The 26,309-nt window shown below is 41.8% G+C and overlaps 1 protein-coding gene across 3 annotated transcripts in view; it reads right to left on the reverse strand.

Annotated features, from left to right (window-relative positions):
- The window catches only part of Gpatch2 (G-patch domain containing 2), a 156,254-nt gene that overhangs the window by 50,511 nt on the left and 79,434 nt on the right, over window positions 1–26,309 (reverse strand). For 2 of the 3 annotated variants that reach the window (XM_055609176.1, XM_055609175.1), the window contains exons 6-7: window positions 15,736–15,803; window positions 5,364–5,403 (exon numbers count right to left, since the gene is read on the reverse strand). In XM_055609176.1, the coding sequence (XP_055465151.1) occupies window positions 5,364–5,403; window positions 15,736–15,803 (108 nt within the window). The remainder of the gene's footprint in view (window positions 1–5,363; window positions 5,404–15,735; window positions 15,804–26,309) is intronic. The other variant, XR_008720372.1, reaches the window with a different exon arrangement.

Genomic DNA, 26,309 nt, shown 5'->3' on the forward strand with positions numbered 1-26,309 from the left:
GCTAGTCAGGGGTGGTAAGCACGAGGCAATCTGCCCTTGACAGCTGCACTGACTGATTCCTAGCCAGTTCACACACGGTGTAGAGCACCAAGCTCAGGTGTGGCCTCTTCTTCTCTAGTGCAAGTGCAAGGATAATAGCCTGTCTTGTCTAAAGCTTTGCTTGTTAAGCTCAGCTGCCATAGTTTTGAGGCAGATATGAAAGCACTGATACGGTTTCTTATATATGTAATACATACATACCATAGCAGAAAAAAACACCAAAAAATTACTCTAAAAAATTACTACCTTGGAGCTATACATATACACAAGTAACTTCCTCCAAATGCCTAGCCGTTCATGTCCTTTTATATGTGCTTTACTCCAATTAACTGGAAACAAAGTAGATGAAAAAAAAAAAAAACCCAGCCAAATACTTTTCACTATGTGCTCAATCAAAGCTTAATTTACTTTTATATATGATGACTACGAATCTAAAAGGCTTTGCTATATCAGAAATCAATCTGAGGAGAAAAAGAAGTCTCACAGGTGCTAACCCAGGATGGACTTGAGCTCCAGCAAACCCTCTAGCCTCTGTCTCAGTGACAGTGCCCTCACATGTGAACTGTGACCTTAGACAGAGCCCCTTACTTTTCTGAGGACCAGTCTCCTCCTGTGAGACAGAAACCTTGACACTCAACTGTCAGGCTGTGGGGTTAGGAAGAAGCAGGCAGGGCTTAGCACCGGGAGACTGAGTGGAAACTGCCAGTGCTGAGAAGATGGCCGGAGGTGTGAAGATGCTTACAGTTAAGGAACCTGGCTGGCAGTGTGAACTGCATGAGAGGACCAGCAGCTTCTGATGAAAGGGAATGACTCTCAACCTTTCCACAACACCACTAAGAACTGAGTGCTAATCTGGCCACTTTCTAGACATCCCAGACTTTTAGTTGAGTCCTGAGTATGCAGGGATTTGTTAGCACCATCCTGGTCCAGACCATGGTCATCTCATTGTCACAGCCTCCTGGACGGTCTCCCTGTCTGCAGCCATGCTCTGATCCAGGCCACTCTGAGCTATGAGCTTTCTTAAAGGAGTCTAATTTTATTACACTTGAAATAAAATTCAACATCTTGTGTGAGGCTATCACAGCCTTTCATAATTTGATTACCTCTCTCCATGAATAAGCACTGTACTCCCTCCTCCGTGGTCTGACCTCTTTACTTGTTCACATTCCAGCCACACTGAACACTTGACTTTGGGATATGGACCGTGCCCTTGCTCACAGTGGCTCTTTGCTTCAGTTTTTCAATTTATCTGCATCTCTAGGGCTTAGACTGTTCTGGAACATCTTCAGTGTTCAATAAATGTTTGTTGAATGAATGAACAAATGAATGAATAAATGAGGCAATGAAATATGGTGTGAGATCTGGTAATGATATGTACCTGAAGCCATAGCTCATTATGGCTACTTACAGAAAATAGTGACCGTTTATCTTAAGTCCATTAATCTGAAAGTGTTTCAATTTAGAAATACTTCATACCATGAACACTAAATTGGTTCTGAAAATAAAAAATTTAATTGCTTTGGCATTTCTAAGTTTAGTACCTTCATGTCTATAAACCAACATAGGTGACACAGATAGCTCATGGTGAGAAGACAAAATCCACCCCATTATCTCCAATTCATGGTCGTTAGCTCTTCTCATTTTAATAAAAAAGTTACTGGGGCTTGTGTTAAAACAGTTCAAACACTTACAAAGAGCAGTAAGAAAAATTCTACAACTTAGATTTGAAACTGCAACCATGATGTGAGAGGCTGTGCCAATCTGGTCTGGGAGGACTTCAGCCCCTATCTGAAAACCCCTTTGAGGACAAAGGAGATGATAGTGATTCTGAACTTTGTTCTACTTCTTCTGAATAGATCCATACAGAATGTGTGCTCATTCTACAATTCATGGTTTGATGGGTCTTGTATAAAAAGGCAAATACTGCAATAATGCACATAAAGACTCCATTATGAAACAATCTCGGTTTATCAATAAAATCACAAATCAAGGTCAGCAATGATTTTGAAATGAAGTTCAGATAAAAAATGATTTGGATGCCTGAGCCATGAGCAAGTTAGCGCATGTTTTTCAGTATTGGGAGAGCAGAGAGGAATCTAGAGAGTGCCTAGCAACACGCGTGTGTCTGCAGACTGTCTTAAGAAAAGGCAGGAGGCTGCAAACCCACGGTAGAGCAGCTGCCAGGGCTGCTGATGTGCCTGGAGAGCTCACCCTTCCCATGGGCACTGTGCTGCACGGTGGGCACCTATCAGCGTTACACAGAAGGGTAATCTAGGGTCATGACTCAGCAGTGTCACCTCGGTTACGGACAGAGCTTCTGGGTACGTGTGAGCGCTCCTCACCTTCAGGCTTTGTATGGGGAGACTGAGACATACGGAGGTGCAGTATGTCTAACCCCCGTCAGGTCAGCCACCTCATGCAGGCAGACATTGGAAAGAGGCTCACGTGAGGGCAGCACGGAATGCAACAAGTAAAACCATGACACCCAATCTTAGAGCTGACGGAATCAACCAGGAAGACAAAAAGGTTACTTACTGCTCACGGCTTCAATGTGCAGAGAAGGGGAATAAGGAATTTCTGGACTATCTGTGTTTCTACATGACTATTAAGTCCCAGATGAAAAGGAAGACACCTGCTCCTCCTTGCTGCTGCCTCAGAGTGTGACTGGCCAGAAGCACCCCTGCTGACACACACCCCTCCTGGAACCCCTGAGTATCTGAAAAACTATTTCAAGTCTCCTCAGAGTTGGCCTTCTAGTGCCCTCAACATTAAAGAAAGAACGAAATAATATCTAAACCATGATCAATGACTCATTAAGGTACTTGTAAACTTAGTCAAAATGTCAAGCTATAAGATGCTCAAGGAGGCAAAGCCTCAGATTTTAAATGCTCATGCAGAAGCAGACACACACACACACAAGATATACACAAGCACAAATATAGAGACATACATACCACAAACACACAGTGACACACAGATGTCCCCTCTTTCTTACCTGGGTGATCCCTGCTTACCTACACAGCTACCAATAGTCATTGCCTCCATGCTCAGACTATCAATGTCTGCATGGAAAAATGATGCTGCTTTCTACAAATACCCTTTCCTGTAAAAGTAGCTGTATTTTAGCTACTTTTAGCTCTTACAGTACTCCTGTAAGAGTATCTGACAGATAACAAGATGACAGGCTAAGTTACGTCCTAAGTGAGACAGAAGCATAATAATGCTATAGCACGCAAATGGAAGTAAGATGAAGCAATAAAGAAAGAAAGGAATGGGAAAGTGGGGAAGTAGTGAGGTGAGGATTTCAAAGGAGTATTGGGTCAATATTATCATTACTTTATGTTGCTACATTGGAATAAGAAAAAAAGGTGACTGCAGGCAAGTCATTCATTCAACATTTAGTGGAGAATTTTCGAATTCTTCTGTTCACTGTACCACAGTTAGGACTATGTTGAACTGAGAAATGATTATGCTTCACAATGTAAATGCTTGCATTTGCCTATCTGCTTCCAGCTAACTGGTCCTCATTGTGCAGGCTCCATGACTGACTGTATGTACTTGCCGAAAATTATTTTGACACCCAGATCAATTCTTTCTGTGCTTTGGCAGTCACCTGCAGACATACACTGAGAGGTAAAACCAAGTCTCCTAGGTGAGTGACCCTATTCAGATGATGCTGTCCCATTCTCATACAGCGAATAAGTTGTTTTAGTGTGTATGTTCTTTTGAATTCAATGCTTTTGTATTTCTGTGGCTCAGGAAGTGTCTACTGTTTTTAAGCTCAAGGGCTGTGACGGCTAGAAAAAGAAAAGGGTGCCTGTGAAGACAGCCTTGCTCAGAAGCTCGTGCTATTGGGTAGAGCTTAATGGGTCAAAGGTTTGATACTGAATCAGAATCTCTCACTCTCCCTCTTCTTTTCCCTTCCCCCCTCTCTCTCTCTGACACACACACACACACACACACACACACACACACACACACACCCCATCACCACCATCACCAAGGTCACAAACTGACTGGCTGATGAAGACTTGGGACTATACTCCTGGAAGAAACTAGCTCTGTAATTCCTCTAAGATCACCGGTTCAGTATTAAGGAATTCAGTGTTTGAGTCTACTTACAGAGCCTAACTACCACAAATGAAAGCACTAATTAATAATTTATCCAGTCAGGACAAAAATGTGAAATGTATACCAAAGTTTAAGCAAAGGCCAAACTAAAAATTAGTCAAAAGAATTATGAAACTTAAAAAGTGAGGAAGAACTGGTAACCCCCGCTTTAGAAGCTGTGAGTGAAATTCACTTCCTCCTGTACAGAGCTGAGCCAGGGCCTCTTAGGGCTCTTACACTTCAGGCATGTTGTCCTAATGAAGCCATAGCTCCAAGAGTCCCATGAACTTCCAAACAGTGCTTTCCTTATAGATCACATGACCAAAGCTTAACTCTATCATTCAGAAGAGCAAAAGCCCCCACAAGTAGTCAAACACTAAATTTTCAGATTTATCACAATGTAACTTCTACATAATCTTAGCACATCTTAAAGCAACAATACACCCAAGTGCAAGGAAGACTCCTTACTCATTTGTAAAGACAATCGAAGAGAACGCCCAGTTCCTGCCAATCCAACTACTCACTGAGCACTGCATGTATGTCACAAAGCTGGCTTAGAACACCCACCGAGACATACATCAAACCCTCTAGAAATGACTGCCTCCTATTCACCTCAATAAAACAACCTGCACCTCCTGATCTTACGGGCTTTCATTTATGTGTTGACTTGGATTTCTGAGACAATTTCTCCTGCCAGCCAGGCTGGCCTTGAGGAATAGCCCCACTATATGGATGAGGATGCTCAACTTCTGATCCTCTCATCTTCATCTCCCAGAAGATGACTACCTAGACTACCTACAAGCACACACTGCCACAGCCAGTATTTCCTAGTACAGTCTGACATGTGACTCACTCCACAGAGGTAACCTGTGTGACTCGGACAGTGGCAGTGGGAGGATCTTAGATGCCTGTGTGACTCGGACAGTGGCAGTGGGAGGATCTTAGATGCCTGCTGAAGTCAGCATTAAGACCCAGCACTATTAACTCCTATTGTTTTTTTGTTTGTTTGTTTTGTTTTTTTGAAGTGTGGATGGGTGGGGGGTTCAAGACAGGGTTTCTCTGTCCTAGACTGTCTCTGTAGCCCAGGCTGGTCTCTAATGCACAAAGATCCGCCTGCCTCTGCCTCCCCAATTAACTCTTTTAAAATAAGTTGCTTTCTCTATAGACTGACTGTTTATCCTGAGGGAGACAGCATTGAAAGAAACATTCCTTACCTGGCCGTGCTCTGTCCTAGCCCCAGCGCTAAACCAGTGGCTGTGGAGAGAAGAAGAGCTGTGAGCTGGCCTCTCCCAGAAGCACTTGCTCTCCCATGAACCTAAGCATATGCTATAAGGAATTTGTTCACACCAGCAACAGAACCTTACATACGCTTTATTTTAATGGATATTTCATGTAATTCTAGACTTACACCAATTTTGACAGGAATGTAAGAGCGCTCATAACCCAGTAATTTTCAATTTAATAAGCAAATGGAGTTAGAATTACATTTCCATTTAATTATGTTAACATAAACTGCTGGGACTGTGTTCATTTTACAAATCAATTCTGGTTATAAAATCTACAAATGCTATCATTTGCCACAACTTAATTATAGCATCATTATGCCAAATTATGACCTTTTGATTGTTGGAGTTATTGAAAAAGAGTTGAAAATACAAGAATATCCTATTCTGCAGCTCTGCACTCAAAACCAAAACAAAAAGTCCCAGAGAGGAATCCTAGACCCTCCACAGACGGTACTTTGGATACAGTCCTCTCACAGCTACAGCAATCAAGATTTTGGATCAAAGTAAGTTCCACAGTGGTGAAGATACAGTGGCCTCACAGGCAAAACTTCGTGTTGCTCTGCTGCCAGGCCCAGTCCGAGTCCCCCAGACTCTTCATAGATCCTCATCACGCTTGTCAGTGGGTGTTCTTATTAGCTACACGCCCAGAGCTCCAGCAGCACACAGCAAATATCAAGAACTAGAAACTGGAGGTGTTGAAAACAGAATTACAGGGAAGGCTAGTTCCTATATGTGCCATTTAGCATTACAAGAAACAGCAGCATCTTTATGTTCTACAGTCTATTTAGAGACATCACATGCATTGCTCACCCTCACAAAAACCTCAGTTCCTGATGTGGACGTGAGGCTCTGGATTTCCTTACCAAAGTATGCTAGCAGCACACCATGGTACAGAAGGACAGGGGAGACTTAACTGACTGGCACACCACTGGGGCCTCTCAGACCCCACTCTCTAGCTGCTGGGGCAGCCAGCTGGGAGTGAGCAGCCTGCACAGGGCAGAGCTTGTATGCACCTCCTTCAGCATTTCTCCAACATCATCATGGCTGCTGGTGTTCCCTGGCAGGGCAGAAGCCATGCTCCTGTGAGAACAGATGTGTAACTGGTGTTAGTGTGCTAAACTGGCTTAGCGCCCAGCTGGAAGCAAAACTGCAAGTGTTCCACTGACAGCTTGACCGAGACCTCCTTTCTGCTGTGGACTGTGTTAAAGCACTGTATTTAAAGATCAAATGCACACCACAGTTAAATGCGCCTCGTTTCATAAAAGGATTCAAAACAGCAGTCATTTGTTTGTGCCATCTCTCCCAACTCCAAAGCTCAGTCTAGAAAAACAAGAGCTTTTGGTTTTTTCCTTTTCAAAAACATGCTCAATTTTATAAGAACACGGCATCATGGTGGTGTGTAAATGATGTTAGCGACTGAGTTCCGATTATCGTAAATTTACTCTTCACTAGCTCCTGATGCTCTCGACTTTAAGCAGACATTAAGAGTATGGTGTTCTAAAGTGGCCGCTTCCTGACAAAACGTGGGCTCCTATTCTTTCACAGCTGGCACTGACCTATCTTCTTCTCTGCTGTTTTCCTACATTCCTTCCGTCTCCTTTAAATGAAGAGTCACATCTTTGTCACTGATAAAGATGTGCTCTTCATCAGTGATAATGGGGGGAGGGGAGATGTCCAACGCCCACACTATTTTAAGTGTTTCGCTTTTCTAGGGAACTTTGAGAGGCATGAAATGGTTTTCTGTGGTGCTTCCTGAACCTACATCCCTATCTGCTGACTCAGTTGCTGTTCTTTGGGTCTGAAAAACTGGTTGAAGCCTCTACTATGCCCTCTCCCTCAACATATTTGTATTTTCTGCCTTCATAGGATTTGGGTAAGAATACTAAAAATACATTTTTCTAGAGGCAAAAATCCTAAGAGGCAGTTTGACCATTGAGGACACTGGGAGAAGTTTTAAGAACTTTGTGTAGAATTTAGAGTGTAGGGAAATGTAATCTGGCAGGGTCTGGAGGGGTCACTGGGGGACTTTCGCACAAGTTCTAGGAGGTAGGGTGGGAGGGACTGAGATTACCATGCAGGGGTGGACATCAAAGGAAGAGGCTATGCCGTAAACAGGCTTAGAGGAGGGAAAGAAGAGAAGAGGGGAAATGACAGACTAAAAGACAGGTGCTAGAGCCAATAATGGACAAAAGTTTATTTCCTCTAATAAACAAAACTGTAAGAAAGGGAGGAAAAGGAAAGAGTGACTAAGTTCATCTAATGAATCTTTATGAACAAAGGCTATGAACAAGAAATGAAAGAGCCAGGAGAATATTAGGAAACCAAAATTCCAGAAGCCAGGAATTCTGAATGGTTTTGCTTCTGAGTAATCAGGGAAGTACTTTTGGATCTGAGTAGCATGCCAGCAAAACTCACTGGTCAAGTGGGCAGCAAACCTTTGCCAACCGCTGGCAAGTACAGTTCATGCAAATCTCTCTGCAGTGCCGTGGTCTCAGGAGTACCCCACAAGCTAGACAGTTAGCACGGAACCCCCAAATTCTCAGAGACAGCTGCTCTGCAAACAGACAGGCTCAGACAGAGGAAGTCAGCTGACAAAGATTTCGTAAGTGAGTGATAGTGGAGTTCAAAGGTCAGTGTTCTGATTCTGAAGCACGGTCTCCATACACCATACCTGTGGTTCCCAACGCATGTAGCAAACTGACGCCAAGAGAATGAGCAATTCAAGTGTCTAGGCCTCCAATGAACAAGGGCAAGTAAAGAGAGGTAGGTAGCATGTGGCTGTCTAGCAAGGAAGAAGCATCCCAGAGGCACTGGTGTTGTAGGGAAGGGTGGCCTGTGTACACCCTGCAGACACAAGGGGCAACAGCAGCTAGTCTACCTCACATTGGCAGATTTGGAGGCCTCCTTTTCCTCCTCTTCAGCACCTTTGCCCACATCCATTTCCTTTCAAAAATTAGGTTCAGATACCAGGATATTTACTTGCCCTGGGAAAGGGAACTGGAGTTCCTTGAGAGAGGGACAGGATTAAGAGCAACAGTCACAGCAATGGCATCAGTGAAAACTAGGGAAGAAGCAGTTATCAGGAGCCGTAGCCGGCGACCCGCTGCTTCTAAGGAATGCTCGCTGCTGGGAGCCTTACCCTGGGCCACACACAAGTCTGGCCAGGCAGCTCTCATCACAACCCTGTCACATCTCCACTGCTCACAAGCGTGCCAAGGCTGGCACACACTGGACTGACAATTCAAACAGAATGTCTGACTCTGGGCCCTGTGTTCTTAGCCAACCTTGCCTTTACTGCTTCAATTTATGTACTTCATAGAGATGTATCAGTTGCTCTAATTTACTGTCCAGTTAAAATTTTAACTCAGTGCATAACGACACATGTACTTTCATGCAATTGCACATGCATGTGCCTATGCACTGATGGGTACGGTCTGTGCCCACGATGCACACAGTGACATGTCTGTCTTGCTCTCTGCTGCCTGAGGAGGGCAGCCCTCAGAGGTGTCCTAGAAGAGTGCGAAAGGGCATGACTTGAAATGGTGGGCAGGGCTTGATCAATCAGAGATGCCATGTTTGTTCTCTATGAAGGCATTGCTCCTTCATTAAATTTTTTCTGTGATACAAAACTCTAAAACTATACACAGAAGGCTCTTTAAAAACATTACATATTTGGAGTCTGGGTTCCTTACTTATCAACAAAAATAACACTGGGGACTGGCAGGATGCTCAGCAAGTCAGGTCCTTTGTATGAAAGCTTCGCTCTCTAAGATCAACTTCTGAAACCAAGCTAAAGCAGAAGAGAAATGATTCCACTAAGTTGTCCTCTCTTCTCCACGTTTGGACATGGCATGTGCACACGCACACAAGTACCATCCACATACAATAATAATAATGATGATGATGATAGTAATAATAATAATAATAATAATAATAATAATAATAATAATAATGTAAAAATAAAGATCTTTCTCAGGACCGGGAGGCTTAAACATAAATTCTCATCTCCCATACAGAAGGCACTTGAAATCAATATTAATGTACTTTTCCCTGCAGTATACTGTGGGCTACAGAAATGTGTGGCTTCATTCTGCAAACCTTGGAACCTTCAGTGTTCACAGGAGAATTAATATGACTGGAGCTCCCTACAAAATTCCCAGAGGGCCTGCATGTCACAAAACACACCGGAGATGCCTAAGATACTTGTTTCTTAATTGATTTTTGGTCAAGCAGAGTTATAGTATGTAACTCTGGAAGAGTCAAATCACCTATAAAATGGAGAAAAAAACATCTGCTTTGGTCATTCAGAGAGTAAAAACATTAAAATGACACACCTGAAAATGTTCTGAAAAAGAGAACCTGTTACTATGCAAAACTATACTGACATGATTATTTTGAGGTGCTTTCCAGCAGAGATGGCACAGTGCTCTGTAAACACCTTACATAAGGAGGCTGCCTCACTTACTCCACCCACAACTAAAATGGAGACACATCAGCTCATGACTCACCATGGTGACCATGCATAAATAAAAGATTGAACTGATTCAGCATATTGTATAGACCTCAACCTGCAGTTAAAGACATTTCTCCAATAATACAATAAATGCTATATTTAAAAGTGAAAAACTATTCCCAATGAACATAACCTTCAGTCAAGGCAAATCTTGCTTTTTAAAGCAAGCTTGATATTTACACAAAAGATAAAATGAGTGAATATTTGCTTTATGAAAGAATTCATTTTAAGACTGTAATGAGTTATCTGTGCATTTTTAAAAAGTTCATTCTATATACAGCTTTGGAAGTAGATATATTTTATATAAAAATAAAAGCAGAATATGAATATCAATTAAAAAAATCAATTAATAAATCATATTTATCTCTTTAAGATTAAGTATCTTACAAGTAGTTAAGAAAAGTTAGAGAGTAGATAAAAGCCTACAACATTTTTTGGTTTTCAAGATGGGATCATGTTATGTTACCCTGGCTGGTTCATACTAGTTTTGTGATCTCTGGCAGTCAATTCTCTTGCTTTAGCCTCCTAAATGCTGGCAGTAGACAGGTGTGCTGTGCTAGAATGCCTGGCTCTACAATGGTTTAACAGAAGCAAATTTTATTTTATAATCACACATTTTTCTAGGAGGAAGTCATGTTAATTTTTACATTTTACTATTTGCATATCTAGAAAGGTAACAGCATGATGGCAGAAATAATTATATTTCAAAACATTGTATTTTTAGATTATTATTATTATAAGTTTTGTTCATATGTGACTGTATGCCACGTGAATACAGGTACCAACAGAAACCAGAGGCACTGGATCCCCTTGAACTGAAGTTACAGGTGGCGGTGTGTTTCCTGAATTGAACTCGGGTCCTCTGGAAGAATAGCGTGTGCTTTAACCACTGAGCCGTGTCTTTAGTGTCCTCAAACTTTCTTTTTAATCAGTAGTTAGATACTAATTTTACTGAGTTAGCTGGATTAAGGCTTCGCACATTTTTTGTGGGTCTTATACTAATGAATACTTGATTTATCTGTGCTAAGTGGGAACAATCATCTATTAATGACTGAACTTTCAATATGATAGCATTTTTTTCCAGGGAATAGTTATTAAATAGTTCCCCCATTAGCACAAAGCAAGCTGTTATTTTATTAAACGGATCACACCTCATAACTGTGCTGCTCTTAGATTTTCAGTGTTTGGTGCTCATGTTTACAGGAGACCATGTTTTAAGAGGCGTGAGCAATGCTGCCATCAGCAAACAGAATCTGAATTTTGTTTTTATAATGGAAAACTATCATGAAATGGTATTGTCTAGAGTTTGTTTATTTAGTTATCTGGCTACTGAAGCACTGGACTAAACCTTGGGTATCATGCATGGGACACAAGTGCTCTACCACTGAGCTGCAGCCCACCCCTTGTCTATACCTTTACTGACCAACTTCCACTCTCCTGCTCAGTGGAGACGTCTCTGTATGGAGCACCCTACTGCTACTGTTCTCTGGACCCTAAGCCCTCCCTTTCCCTTCTCCAGCTGGAGGCTCCAGTGCCTTCCCAGCCATTTCTATACAGCTGGCACAGAGACAGGGCTTTGGGAACTGTGGTCTTCTACTGTATCTGTTCAAATCCCAAAGTCCCTTCATGCTTGAGAGCCGGTGCTCTATTTACTTACTTATAGAGTAAGCAATAGACTTACTCTATTCTAACTTTGACATTAGACACACAAAATGATTTCTTTTTATATGTTTGTGTGGGTGGTGCTCAAATGCGTGTACATGTTTGTAAGGGTGGGCACTCGTTTGTGGAGGTCTTCATGCCTGCACAGCAAGCACTTTATCCCCCGAAGTATCTCCCTAGCCCTACAGCTTATATTGTTTTCAAGATTTTTTGATAAGATATTTTTGAGATTTTATAAAAAAAATGTAAAAACCAATACAAAACAAAACTTAAAAACAAAACCAAGTCTGACTATATAGGCCAGTCTTGAACTACCCACCCTGTATAAGCATCAGAAAGGGATGTGTCGTGACAACTGCCTCAAACGACTATGACAACAACACAACTTCCAGCTGGATGACATTCTACATGCAAAGTTTTGTTCTCTTTTAACTGTCAAATATCATGAAAAAGATATCCAAGATCCAGCCATGCTGCTCAAGAGCAGAAGAGTAGAAAAGCACGCCTGGAAAGAGGCGGCGGATGCAGAGCTCTAGTAAGCAAGCCCACAGCAAGGGTGCTGTGCAGGTAAAAGCACTCAGATGAGCCTCAGTGGACAAACCTGCTAGACTCATCCCTGCCCCCTGGTGGCCAGCGTGCACTGTCATAGGATGGCACTCTTTAGGGGACAGACCATGAAGGACACAGGAAGAGCCTGAGAGCAGCAGCCAAACAAGAGAACTGAGTACCTGAAGACAGGCCGAGCAATCAACTACTTGGCCCCTAACTTCTGATGATGACTCCTGACTGCCACAGAGAAATGTGCAGCTTTAACTGCAGTAGCCTGGGTGGGCTCCTGGGACTATGGACTGAAGAGTAAGTTGCTCCTGCAAGGCAGAGCGCTCTTACGAGAATGCTGGTGAAACGACACGTGCATGCTGGGCATTAAGCAAGGCATTCCTAAGTGGCAATCTTCATCCTCTGTTGTGACAGCTTGTCGTCTCCACAATTCTATATTGTACATGTGCAGCTTTAGTGGACAAGCCACTTTACTAAGAGCATCCATGGCTAGATTAAATTAACAGCCCATAGCGCTCAGAGGCCATGGATGAGAGATGAAGTAAGCAATCACAGGAGACCTGGAAGAGTCTCCTCTGGTAAAAGATACAAGATTCTGCATACTATATGCTTGGAAAGAACAGAACACGCAGATGGTGAAGAGTTAGTAAACTGGCCATGAGAAATTCTTTGAGTAGCTACTTACTGAACAGTATCTTCTTAGGCTTAACTGTTAGAGTTGGCTATGTGCTGAACTGGAGAATTACCACAACTTATATGAAACTTTACTATATATCTTCTTTCCTAATCTCCTTTAAGCCATGATGACCAGTTACGCTGATTCTGCTCAGTGGCCACAAAGGGGAGGTAGGTTCTTGTTGAAAGGTGGAACAGGAGAGCTGTTGACACTATCCTCTTCAGGGCAGGGAGGAGATAAGCACCAGAAGCAGGCATCTCAAACACCAGAAGACAATAAACATGAGGATAGAAAAGAAAAGGGTGATGATGTTGATGTTAATGTTACTGGCAGAATTGTGTCCCTGCAAAAGACAGTATGGAGTCCTAATATCACAAGCCAAAACAGGACCTCCAGGCTCTCTAGAGAGACAAGTTAAAATGAGGTCAGTCTGTGAGTTCAAGGCCAGCCTGGTCTACAAAGTGAGTGTAGGACAGCTGAAGCTACAGAAAGAAACCCTATGTCAAAAAACAAAACAACAACAACAAAAAAAGAGATCACTGAGGTATGACCTCAGTCAGGTGTGGCATTTTGGAATATCTTATTTATTTGTCTTTGGTGCCTGATAAAGGAAGAGTTTGGACAAAGACCAGCACAGGGAAAGTGCCCCTCAAGGTAGGGCTGGGGAGGGTGGCAGACTGGTAACTGTGAGAAGCAAGGAAAACATTCAGGAAGTGCCTGTGTTCCACAGCCCCAGAAGGGAGCTAACCCTACTGTTAGCTGTGAGTTAGGCCTGGGTCTTCCAGGCTGAGCGAGAAGATGTGGAAGTTTGTTTGTTTGAGCCATCTACTTTATGGTGCTTTGATACAGCAGCCTAGAATGGAATACAGATAAGAAAGGTTGAAAAAGAAGCAGTCTGCTTTAGATGATATCGTTTATGAAGCTTCCAAAGCCCCCTTTCTTCACTTATATGAGAAAAGAAAACAAAACAGGAAAAATAAATCTGAAGAAAAACAAAAATAAAACAAAACAACTGCAAACTATGTTGGTTTAAGTTTGTACCTAGTACATGCTAATAAAAGTTTGGTTTTTTTTTTCAAGGAGCCTTGACAAGTATGGTAGGGGAGAACACAGGAGCAATCCCAGAGTCACAGGGAAAAGGTGAGATATAGAAGATGCTCAGAAAATTGAAGCAGAACTGATCTGAGTTGGTTGAAATTGAGGCCTGTGAGTTTTATGGGCCATGAACGGAAGGGACGGTGACAGATGGGTATCAGGCTTGGCTGTGCAAGGTGTTTGTTGATGACTGTTAAGGTGTCCACTCTGGTGGCAGAAAACAGTGGGGGTGTCAAGTGAGAAGACCAGGATGGCCAGCTCTGAACCTGAGTCACGAGTGAGTGATATGACTTGCAACCATGGAAAGCTAGACTGAAGGATACAGTGGGACTCTACAGGGACATAAAAGATAATACAGAAGGCAATGGGGTAGGAAATGGGAGAAAATAGGTTAGGAGAGACCCTGGGAACTGGACTAGTGACATGAAGAGGGCAAGGGAGCGAAGTTATCAAGAGCCTTGAGAGCTACACGGTGAAACAATAACATTGGAATACTAAGAGGACAATACCCACTTTCTCCTCCTGCAGCATCTCAGCTGCCTGAGAACCTGGGAGACCCCAGTGTGGAGGGGACAGCAAAGCGCTGAAAGTCCTGTGACTTCAGAAACAATACTTCGGTTGGTATACTGTTCTTTCCCACTATTTATCTACTTACTACAGTTTTTGAGACAGGGTCTCAGGAAGCCGAGGCTGGCCCCAAGCCTGTTAAATAGCCGAACAGGACCTCTAACTGCCATGTGCTGGGATGGGCATACTGCATCTCCCACAGCCAGGCCAGTGTGCCTCAGTTTAAATCGGTATCTGCAGCCACTCAGCCAATCCGTCTTAAGTGTCTGCCCATCAGGCACAGGGCTGGCACAGGACTGCAGCAGCAGTGAGGAGAAACATGGCTGCAGGGCACTTACGCTCCCCACCTCGTGAAGAGTATCATCTAAACTAGTTCTATGTCTGCTTTCTCAGCTTCTGTAGTTCATCAAGACAAAATTAATACAAGACTGCATACCATTTGGCTGTTATCCTGTGTTTTATTTATTTTTTTAAGCAGCACATCAAACAAGAAAACAAGGGAGATTCTGATAGGAATTTTCTATGTCTGAACAATAGTTTGTTCTTTAGGGTGAAGTTTTTGTTGTTGTTTTAAAGAAAACCAGTATTATTAGACATTTTATTTGTTATTAAGGAAAAAGCAATTTGATAATTAAACCAACTTCAGATGGTAGAAGAGACACAAACAGGTGTTTTTGTTTTGTTTTGTTTTTTCCAATAAGACTACTTAGAATTAAGGTAACCACCAAGAAATCCTATCTATAATCTATACTAAAGTCATATAAACTGCTTACTTAGTGGGACATTTCTTTTATTGCTAAAGGAAATACATTTTGGCTTCATGATAGCTCTTTACTGTGCTAATCAAAGGCTAGCCAGGCAGAAGCCAGTGTAAAAGAAGCATCATGAGGATGGGTCGTTTGGCGTTCATGCTGGTACCATGGAAGGGCTGGAGTACAGGCTTGGTGCAGGCCAATGTCACTAAGATTGAAATGCTTTTACACAGGGCCTAGATGTCAGTGACTAAAGCATGAATGTAAAACTCCATCAAAATAAACAATGTATTTTACAAGTCCTTCTATTTCTGTCAGGGCTCTATCTGAATTTTTCTTATACTGTTACCATCCATGTGCCTTTTTATGCTTTTAAAGTAGGCACAAATTCAACTGCCCTCACTCAGAGCTAGCAATTCAGTGTCCTAAAGAAACAAATGGACTAACCCAAGAGCGCTACAGAATATGCACACTCACTCATGGTGATGGGCATCTGGGGAAAAGTGAACCATCCTCTTGTTACTGACAGGGCCAGGAGCAGACATCTGAAAAGAGATTTTCAAACAAATGACAAAAAAGGTCACAACTCACTTGCTAATGACAAAGCAGGGCTTCATAGTTTGAAGACATTTTTCCAAACAGAGGAGAGAACATTCATTTGCAATCCAACACAAAACAGCTAGGAGCAAAAGTCCTAGAGTGCTGGAGAGATGCAGGGCAGTGAGGACCTGAGTCTGGCACCCAGCACCCAACTGCAACGTAAACTCCAGGGGATCAGAAGCTCTATTGGACCTCCACACAAAAATCTTTCCACACAGATCACCTTGGTCTGACAGAGGTCTGCCGGGTTTCCAGAGCAAACATGGTGCTTTAGGAACAGAACGGTGGTGACTCTGCTGTCCACACACTGTTACACTGATGCGAGAGGAGGCATAACCACATCACTTCTGAGCAGAAGCTATTTCTGTGAACCTGCTTTTGTCATAAGTTCCTAAACAAAATTCAAGTGCATACAAGAACTTCTGTCAAAGGAGCAGTAAATGGCTCTTTTTATATATTTTCCACAAGGGAAGAAATTATCTTGGTATTTACATTGAACAAAATATAATATTAGCAAAAAGAACAGTATTTGTTTCTCTGTGTCTACATAAATTAAAAATTCTATTAAAAAAAAACAAACAAACAACCCAGCAAGTGTTTCACCTATGGTGTCCACAGTATTCCGGTTGGACCCAATGTTCTCAAATGAAGAAAAGGCAGCACCAATAGATGAATCTGCCACCATCAGTGATAAGGCATCAACTCACAGCAGAGGGCTGAGCCATACTCGCTCATCACAGAATTGACGCCTGTTTAATTACAAAGGAGCCATGTAAACCATGACAGAGTCAAACTGGTATGGCCTAAAAAAATAAACATTTTTGAGAAACTTTTTTCTTGTATCTCTTGAGCACTAAGGATGCCAGCACACACTGGCATGCCTAGAAACACAAGCAGGCTCGTATGCAGCGGATGACAGTGGTGCGCCCAGGGCTGGAGCACACAGGTAAACAGCTGGCTTGGCTCCAGGCCACATCCCGCATTCATCTTGGAGTACGGCTTCATGTTATTCCAGCAGGTATCCCTGGAACACAGTAATCCATTTTCTACACTGGGGCTGTGAGAAAAGCCGCCTGGGCCTGTGTCATGGTTTGTTAGACGTCCGTGATCACATTATCTCATGGCGGACCTGACAGTTTTATTCAGTTTACAGTATGCTCTATGTACAGGCAACTCGTTTCCTTTGCCAGGGCTGCTGACAGCCTTTTCCACACTATATTAATCTTGTTTACTGACTTTATCTTGGTACAAATATCAGAAAACTGAACTTTTTATCTCAGAGAAAAAATAAGCAGCATGTTGACAGAAGCAGGAGCTATTTTCGAGGCTAAAATTGCTTGTTTACCTAAAGCTACACTTACGGAAAAAGTGTTTAAGTCTTGCTCTGCCTTGAAATACATAATCTGAAATTTAATAAACAAAGAAATCTCACGTACCCTCATGTGATAAACGGCCTCATGAAACAACCCTGGGAATATGACACAACAGGACTCATAACAAGTTCATGTCACAACACAAATGGAAGCTCCCAGCCCAGGCAGAGGTAATCTGACTAGATACTCCTCAGGAACGGGGACATGCCTAAAAACTACAAGCTCCTTCAATTTCAGTAAATAATACACAGAGTTAAAGAATCAAACGTTGACATTTAAATGACTTTATGGTCATGGCCTTAGAAAAACACAAGTGACTATCCCCAGTCCTTTCAACTTAGTTATATTTTGCTTTCAAGATAAAGTAGTCACATTTTAGCTCATCAAAAATGAACTAATGTATCACTGCTGCTCCTCTGTACGGGTCACACCTCAGAGGAATTACTCAAAATCTGAACATGAAGCGGCTAAGGAGATGGCTCAGCAGTTAGAAGCAGTTGCTTAGGCAGAAGACCGGAGCTGTTTCCCGGCAACTACATGGTGGCCCACAACCATCAGTTTCAGAGAGCTGACGCCGTCTTCTGGCCTCTGCACATATCTGCTGCACACATATACACATGTAATAATTAATCTCAAAAGTAAAATAAAATAAAAGCTGGAGGTACAGGGCAGTGGTAGAGCCCTTGCCAAACACAACCCAAAACTCTCCAAAGTCAGATCATATAGTAACTAATTCAGAAAAGTTTTTACAAAGAAATCATAAACTATTTTAAGTCAAATCTCTTTAAAAAGCCAAATTAAAAAGCAGTCGAGGAGTTCTATGGTTTTGTGTAGGGCAGGATCTCACTGTACAGCCCTGGCTAGAGGGACTCTCCTCTGCAGACTGACCTTGAACTCAGATCTGCCTGCAGGTCTGCCTCTCTAGAGCTGGGATGAAAGGTGTGTACCATCATGTCTAGCCAGTCAAGTTCACTAGGACCAAAATTTTTATCACATAGAATTAGCAGAAGAGGTTCTTTGCGTTTCACACAAAAACCGTATTTGCACGATACAGAGTTCTTGGGAGCCGCAGAACTGAGAGGTCAACATTTACATAATTAATAATGATGAACTCAGACATCATATGGCAAGACCTAACTCTTTAGGGTTCAGCTGCTAAACATTAATACATTGCTAGTGAGTACAGTTCTAAACAAAGTATGTTTGTTTACATTATTTGTGTGTCTACCAATTAAAACAAAACTGCATGGCCAGAAAGAGAGGACTTTTATATTACACAAATTTTCTGTTGTGATTTCCACTTTCGCTGCTGTAATGGACTGCAGAGAACACTGTAAAAGACCAGTGACTACTGGCAGAATGGAAGCACGAGCGAGCCACCCTGTGCTGAACACCTCCCTCAGTTTAGCAGACACATTTGGAGCCAGGTCTTGTTCTTCTCCATCACGATGTTTAACACAGTGACTGGTGGTCTTCAAAGACCAACAGAGCAGCTGGTTTTCATTTTCCCATTGCAAACCCTCCTTCAGGTTTCAGTTGACATATTCCTCTCTGAGTCAGAAACTGAGCTGAGACACAGTTGTGAGATTGGGATAGAGGCTGCCCAGTGCGGAGGGCACACGTCAATACTCAGGATGTCTGCACTGAAGATTCCTGTAGCAGAATGCAGCTACATCCTATTAGCAGTATTAGAAACCAGCAGCCTTGCTCGCTCCCTCCAGCGACCCTTCCCATCACCCCTGTGCTCATTTTCTACTGCATGTGAGTTGCCTGCTGCACACTATTCTGCCTCAGTGCCCACACTGACAAACACTAACCATGGCAGGTTGCCATTCAAAAGAAGGCTTTTCAATTTGGTGAGGCCTGGCTGGTCAAAGCCCTGTAGCCTCGAGGCTGGAGGGAGGCAAGGCCTGAATCGCCTGCCAGTTTGTCAAGATACAAAAGTTTCCTCTTTTCTCAGGATAATGATTAATTTGACAATACTGAGGAGAGAAGCAAGTCTTTACAGTCAAACAGGCCCTGCATGAAGGCCTTAGCTAACGTGTCAGTCAAGTATATGTGACAGGCATTACGGAAAATAACCCAACAAAGACAAGCTTCAACATATGACTTTAAAGTCTGGCCGTGGGAAACAAGAGTTGGGGGTTAGGAGATAGGGGCGAAAAGCCACAAGGAACCTGGCTCTGGCTGCCAGCCTACACAGTTATCTTCATTGTTTAAAAGGCCGAGGAGCTAACACTCTATAAAGCAAATGGCTTATTACAGTTACACCTACAGAGGCTCTCCAGGAGCATGTCGGCTGAGGAAGGTGCGCTAACCCTGCTCCACTCAAATCTTTGCTACACGTTAGATGAGGTGAGTACAATGCTTCCCTGTGCCACCCACACTCACAATATTACAGACTGCTCACAATCACCAAAGGTGCACCATGGCCAGGAGGATCCCAGCACTCCAGAGGCAGAGGCAGGTGGATCTCTGTGAGCTTGAGGCCAGCCTCATCCACAGAGTGAGTTCCAGGAAAGCCAGGGCTACAGAGTAAACCCTGTTTTGAAAACCCAAAAATAAAGGTTGCAGTTACTTTTAAAGCAAAATGAGAAAAAATTACTGTGGAACAACTTGCAAAGACCACAAAAGTGAGGAATAAGGAAGGGAACAGATCCTCTAGGAAAGCAGTTGTATGCAGTTTAACCCCTCTGAATCTGAAGTCATCTGAGCACATTTTTAAAGAAATATAGACACATTTTTCTAAGAGCTGTTAAAATGACAACAAAAATTATCCTAATACATATATGCCTATGTGTGAATATATATATGAACACATACACACACACACACACACACACACACACAGTACACCAACATATAACTAAACAAAACAATGTAATTATTTCAAAAATCCCAGTTAACAGTCTGTATGTACTGGGAGTTTAGAATCATTAGCCTATAAGAATATCAATGATTATAATGAATAAATACATTGCTTCATGGTTTTGGTGTGGCCACTAACAGGGTTTGTATTTCTACATTACCATAGTAGTAACCTATGAGTAACGTCAGGGCTTCAGCAGAAGGGATGCATCACTAACAGGCATAGTGGCAGCTGCTTTCACACTGGTTCATGGCAATCTTTTTTTTTTTTTTTAATTTTTTTTTTTTTTTTTGAGCAACAATCTCAACTATAAGCAGCTCAGAATGATGCTCAACCGGACTCTGGTAGTTTCACTTTCCATCTAGTTTCAGCAAGCTATGAGTGGCCTCTACTGGCTGACCAGGGGGTTCTGAAATCCCGCATGCATGCAGCTTGCCACATTGTGGTTTCAAGAAGACAACATGCACTGACGTAAACTGTGTAAATGAGGCTGCGCTTAAGAGCCATGCAGATGGAGCAGAGCTGTGTCCACAGGACGACACAGCACTGTAAGATTTCATGAAAGCTGAGTGCTGAAATTACACTGAGAATTTGCACATTCTTCCCAAATGGCAATTTATACACCATAAACATGTGCTTTCTTAGTCAATCCAAATTGAAGCAATTCACATGTACTTTTAAAAATAAATGTTTTCTGTGACTCAACTTTTAAAACAAGCACGTACAGAAGAAACAAATCTCTGTTCAAAATACTGTGCATGTTTGAGCCTGACAAAATTATCTTGTACGCACATACAAGAGCTGTATAAGGAAGACATAACTAAAATTTTTGACATCATTGTCAATCTAAAAAATGGTTTGACATTTTATATAATGGCTTATGAAAAACACTATGATAGAGGGATAGAGGGATAGAGGGATGGCTTGGCAGTTAAGAGCAATTGTTACTTTTTCAAAGGACATGGGTTTGATTCCCAGCATTCATACAGCTTCTTACAATTCCAGTTCCACAAAACACAATAATCTCCTCTGGCCTCTGAAGGACCAGACATATACAACCATGCAGGGAAATACTCACACATATAAATACATAAAAGAAAAATAAACCAATCTTTAGATACATGGAATCCTAGAAACACAGTAATAAAAGGAAAAAGTAAAAACATTATTACCATGCTTATGTTTGGGTTGAGATATTTTTGTTTTCAAACTTAACAGTAATTAAGGGCGGAATTATTTTTACTTAATTATTTATTTTTACATGCATACATGTCTGTGTATCACATGTGTGGCCAATGCCAGCAAAGCCAGAAGAGCATGTCAGATCTCCTGGGACTGGAGTTAAAAGAAAGCTGTGAGCTGCCATGTGAATGGTGGGAATTGAACCCAGGTTGTCTGGAAGAGCAACCAGCGCTCTTAACCTCTGAACCATCTCTACAACCTCAAGAGGATTAAATTCTTATTAGTACTAGTAGGAGTAGGAAATGTCAATTCCGAAACTTAGGAGAAGAAAACATGCTGCAAGTTTTGTTTGACAGCTTTTAAATCTATCTTATCTGCTACACTCCATACATATAGACATACATACATACATACATACATACACATACATATATATCCATTTGAGCTTTAGCTGTGCTCATCAGTTTCCTATAAACCTCTCATATATATCAAATTAAACACAAACATGTTTGATTACTTCCTTCATCTTTGTTCAAATGAGTAAACTGTCAAATATACATAACGATGTCAAAGAGTAACTACACTTATCTTTAAAGTTATGGTTCTCATGTGCTACAACATTCCAAAGAATTCATTCCCATTATCTTGCCTGCTCAAAAGCGTTCACACGGTTATCTGGCTGACACGTGAGATAGCCTTCCATCTCACCAGGCACCACTGGGACATGACATATTGACCTAGTATAAGCCCTGGTTATTAGCCTGAAATACACAGCACACACTGCAGCTCAAGAAAGTGTTTGTATGTAGAAATTCTATTATCTTCTGATACTCAAAACCTTCCTTAAAATAATATTTAACCACCGCAAAGCATTTAAATAATAAAAAATAATGTTTCATTGCCTCCTGCTCTACATATAACACACAATGCAGAAAAGTATCTTGTCCTTACAGGTTCATCTGTACAGTCTCATTATATAGAGGGAAGGTGAGGACAAAAGCGATGGTCACAGTGCTTTTCTCTGCAGAGAATTGTGCTGCAGAGCTTGGTACATGTGAAACTTCGTTTTCAGACATGTATATTATTTGGTCATAAGAGAGGACGGAGGCCATATTTGAGGGAAATGGGATGTAGCACACATCTTAGGCCATAACAAATTATTAAGATAGCTTGTTGAACCAAAATTCTACGTGTACATTCAATGCTATTTTATCCAAGGATCTAAGACAACTAGGAAGATTTTCATGTGCTTAGGTTAAAAATTATTTTTATACTCAAGAATCACATGACCAGTAACACTTCAGTAGCCAGCGTTCTTTTCTATGCACATTAGGTAATACATCACATCATCCCCTGCTGCTCAGTCACCCGTCCAGATGCATGCATTGTTTCCAATGTGGTTTTCAAACTGCTTTGGAAACGGAGCCAACTCGTTATTTCCCAACAAGGCCAATGGTATTCTGTGGGAATCTTGAATTAAATCAAGAGAAAAAGGTTACAGCTGGTTTCAATACGTAAAACATGGTGTCTAGGAATCTCAAGAATACATTCAGTGTAATCCATAAAGAAAGTACAGATGGTATCTACATTTTAAGCCAGTATACACTCAGCAAAGAAAAGAATTAGAAAGTGCACACTCCAAGGCTGTTCTACTGAAGCAAGCATCAGGAAATAATCAGTCCTCAGGCCAGTCTGGACCACTTGTACTGCAGAGGACCTTAAACTTTCCATAGCTAAAACATACAACTTTGACCTGAGAGGAGAGGGGAAAGGTCACAAGTACAAACATATGCAATGTACTCTCCAAGATATAAATGAGGGAATGGACAAATTATCAAAGACACAGAGTTTTAGTGTCTACATAGTGAAATTATAGCTTCAGGCTATTATATAGCCAATGAATCACACAAGAAATCCCAATATAACTTGTAACTTTAAACATCTTTTGGCCAATGTCTACTTTAAGCAAGTAATCACATGGTCAGTCACAAGTTCATGTTTCTAGAATACTCTATGGTAGACTGAAGTTTAAATTGATGTAGGCAAACAATCTATTTCAACTTGAGCTGCAGTCAGTCAGCTGGATGTAGCTATGTGTAAGCTCTGGCCACACACATCAGTGTGTGGAATTGGAAGGCACAGTGTCTATGAAAGGATTTATGTAGAGGAATTTTAATCCAGTATCATGGCTGCTTTGGAAAGGGATCAGATGCAAAGATCTTCTAGGTTTGTGTGATCTAGCTAGAATACAGAAATGCCCTCAGTACACACCTTTAATCTCAAACAATGAAGGTAAAGTTAATTTGTAGAAGGAAGCACCCATGTTTGAAAGTGACCTCTAATTGAGGGGCAGACAAAGTGACTAATCAGAGAAAGATTTGACAGAATGAGTTAGAGATAGAATATGCTCAACTCTCATGAGAATAGACAGGAAGAAGAGGCTACTTAAGGGCAACTGAGACAGTAGAGTAGGGTACAAAGAATAACAGAAGAGAAGGCAATACAGTAGAGTTCAGTAGAGAAGACAACTGCACAGTGCAGGCAGTTCAGTGCACTTGGTTGAGTGCAGTTGAATTCATGCACTTTGGTGCAGTTTAGTTAGTGAAGTTTAGAAGCCTAGATACTCAGGAGAAGCTGAGAGAAGGTAGACTGAATCAGTCAGCTTGGAGAGGAGTTTGAGCCAGAACTGCTGAGCTGAACCAGTCAGCCACTGGTTCAGAAAGAGCTATAAAGAGTGAGTGACCTTATTCAGCAGCAAGCCTCCAAGACTATAATCACACCAGGCCAGTAAAAGATACTTTCACAACTTAAGTGGCTTTTGTTCAGTTGGTGTGTGCCACATAATCATGTCCATTTTTTTTTTTTTTAAAGCAGAAATGAAAGAAAGGCTGAAAGAACCAAAGGCTTTCTAACACTGGTTTCTTCACTTGAATAAATCATACTATGTAATTATGTCTTCCAAGAATTCAGAGCAAAAATTAAACCCTCTTTTTCAGGCAACTGTTATTTGGTATCCTGTTGCTTACACAAAGTTAAATCCTTATCGACAGGAAGAAAGTTAGCTATACCTATCCAGGTCTACCTTCCATCTTAGAAAACTGGTCATTCAACTGCTCGGTTCCCACCAATGAAAGGGGAGAGGGGAACACTTTTTTTTCCTACATCCAGAACTGCTCTGGGTGTTCTAGAAGTCTGAAGAACTGCACATAAGAAAAACCCCGCTGGCTCATCATCTGCAAATTTAAAAAATATGAAATCAACAGAGGCACTGTGACTACCAAGCCAGTTACACCACAAGACGCTTTTTGATAAAGCCCAAGTTGGCAAATGCTGGGTTTAGTTTTTGTTTGTTTTTGATCCACCAAAGAATATGAGAGAGTTGAATTTTGGGTGATGAAAGAATGTAAACACAAAATACAGAATGAGGAGCAGAATACTGGAAATGAGGAAGCAAACATTACTTGAAAGCCATGGGAAATACAGAATAGATAAATATCGAAGACTCGGAAGTCTAAGAATAGTGTTCATCCTACAAATGATTTATGTTCAAATCTTTCAAAGCTAAGCTTCAATACATGCTACCTGGCTGATGCTGCCATACTCCATTAAAGTTAGCTGAGTCAAAACTGAAAATAGGTTTTCATATATTAAATTTTCATACTTTGGTTTTCACTAAATCCTCACTTCTAGCTGTCTTCTGGCTCTTCCATTCAAGACGTGGAGAGGTGGAGTCCAGGTTCGTCTGCTCACGACACTAAAAGGAAATCCCTTTGTCTGTCAATTCTGGCTCCTGTGAAGCACTGAGACGTAGGCTGAACCAGGAGCAAGGCAGAGCCAGCTTTCTAAATGGCTCGTCTCTAACTAAGTGAGGTGGAAAGATCAAAACACATATGGAGTCGAGGAATGGTTCTCAATGAAGGCACAGCTGCAGATATGGCATGGCTCTAGGAGACGGCCCACATTTGAGACAGTTATCCCTTTGCCTGTTGTAAAACAAAAGTGAAAACAGCCCGGTTGTGGAAGGTAGGAGGACAGACAGCGAGACAATACTTCTGGTTCCTGTAGGCCTCACTGTGTTGCACATGGATCCAGGAATCTCTACTACCAAGTGTTCAAGATGAGCAGTCTTGGAACCTGGCCAAGTGTGGTACGTGGGCAAAAACAGCAAATAGCTGGAATGCATGAGCTACTCTGTTCTAGCATGGCACCTCAAAAGGCCCCACCAAATTCCCAATGCAGGAACAGTCCTTTAGGATATACTCACAATGGAAGAGCTAGCCATCTAATACAAGGCTGGATGACCCCTTTCTATGTAAGCCTTTTAAGTGTTTTCACTGTTTAACATGAAAACTTTATCTTATGCATGTTATATTTTTCCATATTCAGCTTATAATTCACCAGTGAAGGAGATGTGACTGTGTTATGCATCTAGAAACAAAGCAATTCCATCCCAGCAGTGGCCCAAGCTCTCCAACTGTAACCATGGTGGCAGTATCCATGCACCAAGTTCAGTAAAATGAGGGGACTGTGCATTTTGTCAGCATGGACCCCCAGTACACAGTGGTTCTGAAAAGAAGCCATCATGCTGCAAGTATGGGCCAGGGCTGTTGGGACTAATTCTACCCCCCTGTTCATCAGCTTCCCAACTGTCCAGACTGTAAAATGGGGTGACATCTGTGTCCATCCTATGGCATCACATACAACAGACCCATCTCTGAGTGGTCATTCTTTCTATTTGTTCCCAGTCTAATGCAGACACTACCTGGATTAAAAAAAAAAAAAATTAAATACTAAGTGTTAATGTACATAAAGCAAGAATAAAGAGCTTACAAATATGGTGAATGGAAAAGCAAGCAGAAAAAGGGTCTATCTGAGAACACAGTACAAGCAGAGGTGAGTGTCATGGATACCAACAGTGGTCAGCGCTGATAAGATATTAATGAGCACATTAGAAATGTGCTCATTAATCTATATTTGAATATAGAAATCTATATTTGTTTTTCAAAACACACCAATTTTAAAGAACA

This window comes from Psammomys obesus, unplaced genomic scaffold (genome assembly GCF_907164565.1).
Source record: "Psammomys obesus unplaced genomic scaffold, mPsaObe1.curated_primary_1811, whole genome shotgun sequence".
NCBI lineage: Eukaryota > Metazoa > Chordata > Mammalia > Rodentia > Muridae > Psammomys > Psammomys obesus.